The following is a 7,940-nucleotide window of genomic DNA, read 5'->3' as shown; positions in this document are numbered from 1 at the left end:
CCTTAAATTTTTAAAGTAAAAGATTAAATTAGATAAAGCACCAAGTATAAAGCTAGTATTAAAATAAATGTAAGTACCTGTTAATATTACTGTGCTTATTTCACAGATGTGGAGATTTTAATTTTAATCAATAATTTGGGTAACGATCACAGCCAGAAACCATGACTAGATAGATGTTGCTTATTACATCGTGTTAAATGGGTTGGAGAAGAGTCTGGAGACATGGAGATCCATCAGGAGGCTATTACACTGATTCAGTTGGGGTGTTCTCATTACTCTGGTGCCAGGGAGATGGAGAAAGAAACACTACTTAGGATTTGGCATTTGGAGGACAAATGCTGTAACTGATTGGCTATGGCGGCAAGAAATATCAAGAACTTAAATAGTAACCATTTTCATCTAGTCCTTCTGACTGAAATCCACTGATGATGGGACACTGATGGGGAAGACTATTCTAATAAAGAGGTATAAGACTGTAAAAAGACATGTCCAAGAATGACATGCGGGGCAGCACTTGTCTTCATTCAGCATCAGCTGATATTCCTTGAGCATCTACTAGACTGCATAGAGTGCTAGGCATTTGGTGCTAGGTATATATAATAAAACTTCACCAATTCAAAGGTATACAGAGAAATAATATCCATGATTATCTGAACATCCTGGTTATAAATAACAAAAAGCTCACTTCAAACTAGCTTTTAAAAAGAAACTTTTATTGATGAATTAATTAAAGAGCTTTAGAAACATGGATCTTGGTGATCAAGTGATGTATGAAGAATGTGTGTTTGTTTTTTCTGCCTTTTGTTCTGCCTTCTGTACTGGTTTCATTCTCAGGAGGGTTTTCTGTTTCTGGTTGCAAAATGATCAGTAGCTGCTCCCGGCTGTCATCCTTACTAGTTAAGCGACAGTGTGTGTGGCGGGGGGGGGGGGGGGGGGGGCTGGAGAAGATGCTTCAACTTCTCACAACCTCTCAATAGTTCTAGCAAATATTGCTGATGGAGTTTGGATCATATTTCCCTTCTTGACCTAATTACTATGGCTTGGGATGGGCCCCAATGAACCTTATGGGCTAGAATAAAAGCAAGAGGCTCCAAAAAAAAATGATTGAAGTGTTATTGCTAGAATCATGGGAGAATGAATTGAGTGATCAAAAATTAAAGATGACAACTATACTATCAAAATGATTCAAGCAAGGCCCCCTACTGCTGCAAATAACAGAAATCCATTTCTACACCCACATGGAATTTGTTATAAGAATCTCATACAACCCAAGAGGAGGGAGTGCAATAGGACCTCACCAGGAATTAAATGGGGAAACGAAAATGAATGGGCCTTAGGCACTGGAAGCATATGCTCTTGGTAACATTGCCCCACGTACCACCCTTCCCTGGAGACTCCAGGAACACACTGAGGTCTGCTGGTCTCTCGCTTGCCTCTGACATCTCCAGCTTTAAGTTCATTCAATCTTCATAACTTTCTCCATTGATCCCACACCCCAGCCATTTGTACTTTACAAAATTTCAAGGAACTGGGCAACAAGCAAAGAAACAGACAATTTGAGAACAGGGCATATGTAATCCCTCTTTATCATCTCAAAGAATCTATTCCTTTTGACCTGTGTCATACTTCTAGGAGGCTCTGGGGCCGTACACTTTCTTGGTGACTGTATGAAGAACCAGAGGTTGAGCCCAGAGTAGGAACCATGGAGTCCTCCAGCTCAAAGAGTCTGGCACTGCACGTGGAGAAGCTACCAAGTAAGATGGCAGGTCGGTCTGTGGCTCATCTCTTCACGTACGAGACAAGCAGCGAGGTGCTAGAGGTGCTAGATGAGCTCTACCGTGTGTCCAGAGACACGAAAAGCCGGCCCCAGGCCCAGCGGGTCATCAAGGACCTCATCAAGGTGGCTGTCAAGGTGGCCGTGCTGCACCGCAGTGGCTGCTTTAGCCCCAGTGAGCTGGCCCTGGCTGCCAGCTTTCGCCAAAAACTGCGGCAGGGCGCCATGACGGCGCTCAGCTTTGGCGAGGTGGACTTCACTTTCGAGGCCGCGGTGCTGGCCAGCCTGCTGACCGAGTGCCGGGACATACTGCTGGCGCTGGTGCAGCACCACCTCACACCCAAGTCACACGGCCGCATCCGCCACGTGTTCGACCACTTCTCTGACCCAGGCCTGCTCACGGCCCTCTACGGGCCTGACTTCACTCAGCACCTTGGCAAGATCTGTGATGGGCTCAGGAAGTTGCTGGATGAGGGAAAGCTCTGAACCCAGCACATTCCACCGTGATCGTGACTAAACGGCTGGCTGAGAACGCAACAATGAATGGGCTCTCTAACTCTGCTCATCTGCACTAACGCTTTTCAGTCCTCCGGCTCCAGTCTTCCCCAGGAATGCTTTTGACTCCAATCCCCCTACCCCAAATGGCTGGTGGGGAAGAAGCAATGAGGCCTCTCTCCCACACCAGCCCCTGGGCAAGAAACAAAGCTGCATGAAAAGAGGAAGTGAAATTTGTATCTCTTATTTCCTCCATAAGGGATGTTTGAAACAGGGAAGCCCTCTCTCCTAGGAACCCCTCTGGGGACACTAAAGACAGAGGGGGGAAGGGGTCGCTTTGAGACATCCTAGACCTGCAGTTCTGGGCAGAGCCAGGACAGACACCAGAGAAGACTCTGTCCCAGAGTGCAGGTGACTGGTGGGGAAAAAGCAAGGAGGCCTCACTCCCACTCCAGGGCAGGAAACAAAGCTGCCTGAAAAGACTTAGTGAAACTTGCATCTCTTATTTCCTCCATAAGGGATGTTTGAAACAGGGAAGCCCTCTCTCCTAGGAACCCCTCTGGGGACACTAAAGACAGAGGGGGGAAGGGGTCGCTTTGAGACATCCTAGACCTGCAGTTCTGGGCAGAGCCAGGACAGACACCAGAGAAGACTCTGTCCCAGAGTGCAGGAAGAGGGGCTAGGGCAGGGGAGTCTCACAGGGGAAATAAAAGAAAAAAGAAAGAAAATTAATTGGCCTCACAGCTACCTCTCTGTTTCTTTCTCCCTCTCCTCCTCCCCCTTCTCCTCCTTTTGCTCTTCCTTCTTCTCTTCCTCTCTCTCTCTCTCTCTCTCTCTCTCTCTCTCTCTCTCTCTCCCTGTTAGTCTTTGTTTTTCTCGGCACATCTTCTGTATATTGGCTATACCTTGCTCTTCAGTCCAATGACTCCATTTCTCAACACACATGACTATCCCACAATTCTGGAGTTTATATTTCTTCAGTTTCAACCAATCAAAAGAGACCAAGATTAGCTTCTCTTACTCTCAATTCAAAACTTATGAAACAGAATCTTATTAGTAAAACTTGGATCTAGTGACCACCCCAGTCCAACCAAGTGTGACATACAGACTGGGTTAGACCCACGGCTGTATAAGAACCTTGGCCCCTCCGCCTTTAGAGTAGGCTCATGTCTCTGGAAATAGCTCCTATAGAACATAGTGGTGGAAGGAGTGTTGAGGTGAATGAGGGGGAAAGGCTCAGTTTGAAACAGACCTTCCTGTCATTATATCCACATACCAGTTCTGCCTCTTTAATGTCCTTGAATCAGTCTATTTGTCTCTTTCCTCATTGCAGCTAAATTAGTCCAAGCTACCCTATCGAACAGCTTATTCTAATGCTTTCTTGTTGCCCCCAGATTCCCCCACCAGAATCTATTCACTGTGCAGCCAAAGTAACCTCTCCTCCACACCAGTTCTCCACGGTGCAGCCAGAGAGATATTTCCAAAGCACACATAACCTCAGCACATTGTTGACTGGAAGTTTTAAGAGTTTCTCATTTGTCCCAGAATTAATTCCAAACTTGTAAGCACCACATATATTTCCCTTAATAATTGCAGCCCTTTATCCCTCTATTTTATTCTTTGTTCAGTTCCATAAATGTACCCTCCATAGCAGAGCACATAGGGATGAGATTAGACTTCAGTGAAAAAAGACACAAGCCTCAATGCATTAGTTTTTATTGCTGTGTAAGAAATTATCACAAATTCAGGAGCTTCAAGCAACACCCATTTGGTTTCTCACATTTCTGCAGGTTGAAAGTCTAGGATAAAGTGGCTAGAATTTTTGCTCAGGGTCTTACACGGCAGAAATCAAGAATCGGTTGACAACATTCTCATCTTGTGTTCAAGGTCCTTTCCCACGTTTGTTTCTGTTATTGACAGAATTCAGTTTCTTGTTATTGTGGGACTGAGGTCCTGTTTCTTTGCTGGCTCTCAGCTGGGGCCTCTTTCAGCACCTTAAGACCACCTGCATTCCTTCTCACATGACCCCCTCCATCTTCAAACCTACTATAGCCTGTTGAATCCTTTTCATACTTCACATCTCTCTGACTTCTTCTGCCACCAGTTAGAAAAAGTTCTTTCCCTAGCCGGTTTGGCTCAGTGGATGAAGCGTCGGCCTGTGGACTGAAGGGTCCCTGGTTCAATTCTGGTCAAAGGCACATGCCTGGATTGAGGGCTCGATCCCCAGTAGGGGGCATGCAGGAGGCAGCTAATTAATGATTCTCTCTCATCATTGATGTTTCTCTCTCTCCCTCTCCCTTCCTCTCTGAGATCAATAAGAATATATTTTTAAGCATTTTTTAAAGTTCTTTGCTTTAACTAGTGTTATTAGATAAGGCCCACCTAGATAATCTCCCTGTCTTATAATTTGCTGTGTCATATGGCAACATAATCATGGGATCTCTATATTCTCAGGGGATTAAGGCAGGGCATCATTGGAGGGGAAACACTTTAGAAATTTTGCCTGGTATATTCAGTGTCTTGGAGTGGGTGGCCAAGAGATGACTTTTGTAAATGAAATTTAACAGGCACACAAAAGCGTATTAGAGATTGTAAATTTCTGGCCATCTACTTTTGGGTAAAGACATGATAGTCTTTTATTAGGTTGAGATGCAAGTCATTTTTCTTATGTTTCATAGCAGAATGTCAGTTCCCAACTGACTGGCCTCTAACTGGTTTAATAAATCTCTTCCTAATCAACATCCTTGAAGGTATACATTTCAGGAAGTCTCCAGAGAGCTCACTGTTAATATGACTGTTACTTCCTAATTAGAAAAAAAAAGGATGTGCATGATGAGTAATAAGCAAAAGAGACACGTAAAATATATGCTCTGACTAATAACATTTCCCAAACTCATTTTTCCTAGGCCACATTCCCAGGTGAAGCATCTCTTCATCTATCAAGGAGGGATGGCCAAGAAGACTTGATCAGGAACACGAGTTGATCAGTGAAAGATCTTAGTGGTATCCATGAACCTGTGGGAAAGAAATAGTGTTCTGAAAACTGTTGATAATTTGCAACCCAGTCAAGTGTTTACTAGTGTGACAGAAAGGGCCAGGGTAGAAGAGAAGAGAGGCTAATAAACTTCTTGAGAGGAGTGTCAGCAATGTCCAGGAGGCCTGGGAAATATTCTTCATAGAAGTTTGTGCCAGAAAATTCTTCTGTTCTGAAAAATAGGTTTGTTTTTTATTATCAAATATGGAGAGCTATGTAATCATTCACGTTTCTGTTTTTCCTTGGCTGCCAAAACCTCAGAACTAATAGCTGTGTATCTCCTCCTTGTTCCTGGGAGATTTTCCTCCATTTTTTTGTAACTGGTTGTTTGTATCTTTTATTCTTTATTTTGGCTATTTGTACATATGGCATACAAGTTTTCATATACATTACTTAAAAGTTTTTGTAGAAGTAAGGAAGTGTGTTTTGTAAATATAGAAAATATAACATGGAGTATGTAGCAAAAATGTGCAAAATGAGGAATTTAATATCTTAACGGCAAATGACAAATAGGTAGATGTAAAAATATATAGAGTTATAAAAAGGTAGTGAAAACATCTGGAAAAGCCCATGAATGGAATAGCGTTGGGAGAAAAGAAACCTAGTTTAAGAGAAGAAGGAAACACTACTTAATATAGTAACAAAAATAACACCTTTTAACTTGGGAGGCAATGTTCACCTTTTTTCTTAAAAATTTTTTTACAATATGTTTTTTCAATTACAGTTTATATTTACTGCTATTTTGTATTAGTTTCAAGTGTACAACATAGTGGTGAGACAATCATATACTTACAAAGTATTTCCCCTGATATTTCCAGTACCCAAATGACCCATACACATAGTTAGTACAATAGTGTTGACTACATTTCATACACTGCATTTTACATCCCGTGACTATTTTGTAACCACCAGAGACTATGTTCACTTTAATATTACTGTAAACTCATAGGCCTTCACTGTTTTTTGGTGGGCAGCACAAGTACTCATTGACCTCTTTGAGAATATTGACAGCAATTATGGGCTCTATTCTTACAAATGTCCTATATAATAAAAGGGTAATATGCAAATTGACCAAACAGCGGAACAACTGGTCGCTATGATGCGCACTGACCACCAGGGGGCAGATGCTCAATGCAGGAGCTGCCCCCTGGTGGTCAGTGCGCTCCCACCAAGGGAGTGCCGCTCAGCCAGAAGCCAGCTCACAGCTGGCAAGCGCAGAGGCAGTGGCAGGAGCCTCTCTGACCTCCGCAGCAGCACTAAGGATGTCTGAATGATGGCTTAGGTGGGGAGAAAGCCTAAGCAGTCAGTCGGACATCTTCTGAGGGATCCCTGATTGCGAGAGGGCACAGGCTGGGCTGAGAGCCCCTCCCCCCTCCAGTGCATGCATTTCATGTGCTGGGCCTCTAGTTTAAATATAAACATACACACAAAATAGCTTCAAAGGATTCTCAAATCTCCTACTGTTAATATGGAACCCTAATTTATTCAGAACCAACCCCTTGTATATTAATACATTCCGGTTAATAAAAATAAAGTTTAACAACTGGTAAAATAAAAATAAAATGTATTGCTTTACAATATAGTACTCAGAGGAAATTTTCTTTGGAAATGTCATCGCTATGCCATTTCTATCTTAGTTATCTTAACTGCCATGTTAGTAGATAACACAAATACAAATGCAAGGATTGGTAAATATTACCAACTTTCTTAAGCACAAATAGAGTTAATGTGAACTATGGAGTCAGAGGATATAGAAGATTAAAACAAGCTCAGCTTTTACAAAATAAGTTTCCTTGGTATAAGTAGCTGAATTCTTGAAGTGAAGCCAGTCACTTTGAGATATGAGTTTTATTTATGGTGCAACATCTTCACAGTGAAGTATATTACTCATGTGTATGCTCAGAGACACATGACTATGAAAGAAAAAAAGGAATAGAACTCAAAAGGCCTATTTTGTTGGTCTATACATTTGGTAAATGTATTGGGTGAAGTTGTTAGTTGAGGTCATTTTGCCTTGTGGATAGTTTAATGTGAGGTCAATGTGTCCCCCTTTCCTGGTAATTAAGAATTAAGTTTTCTAAGACTTATCTGTCCTTCTGATGAACTAGGGTAATAAAATTCTGTTTTTAAGTCATAGAGAAATGTATGGGTCACTTACTAGACACAATATGGCCCTGAGAGAAAGTCAAAGAAGACTTTTCCACCCAGATCAGAAATGAAATACATCCTGTGATAAGAGCAGTATCCTATATAATAAAAGGGTAATATGCAAATTAACCATAAAGGCAGAATGACTGGGAATGACCAGTCACTATAGCAAGCACTGACCACCAGGGGGCATTCGCTCAATGCAAGAGCTTCCCCCTGGTGGTCAGTGCTCTCCCAAAGTGGGAGCTCCCCCTCAGCCACAAGCCGGGCTGACAGCTGCGAGCACAGCAGCAGTGGCAGAGCTTCTCCCTCCTCCTCGGCAGCACTAAGGATGTCCCCTCCAAACCCCCCAGGACTCCCGGGCTGCCAGAGGGATGCCTGACTGCCAGCTTAGGCCTTATCCCCTGGGGAGCGGGCCTAAGGTGGAAGATGGACATCCCCCGAGGGGTCCTGGACTTCAAGAGGGCGCAGGCTGGGTTGAGGGAACCC

General features: G+C 43.1%; 2 protein-coding genes across 3 annotated transcripts in view; both read left to right on the top strand.

Moving 5' to 3' along the window:
• The window catches only part of PTGER3 (prostaglandin E receptor 3 (subtype EP3)), a 119,903-nt gene that overhangs the window by 102,730 nt on the left and 9,233 nt on the right, over positions 1–7,940 (top strand). The gene's annotated exons all lie outside the window — the stretch shown is intronic.
• LOC102248150 (tumor necrosis factor alpha-induced protein 8-like protein 2) lies at positions 1,703–2,500 on the top strand. Its single transcript, XM_005871910.2, has one exon. It carries the CDS (start codon positions 1,703–1,705, stop codon positions 2,258–2,260), a length of 558 nt encoding a protein of 185 aa, XP_005871972.1. The 3' UTR covers positions 2,261–2,500.

Source organism: Myotis brandtii, unplaced genomic scaffold (genome assembly GCF_000412655.1).
Source record: "Myotis brandtii unplaced genomic scaffold, ASM41265v1 scaffold36, whole genome shotgun sequence".
Lineage (NCBI taxonomy): Eukaryota > Metazoa > Chordata > Mammalia > Chiroptera > Vespertilionidae > Myotis > Myotis brandtii.
Note: the sequence above shows the minus strand (reverse complement) of the source record. Positions and strands in the feature narration are given on the sequence as shown.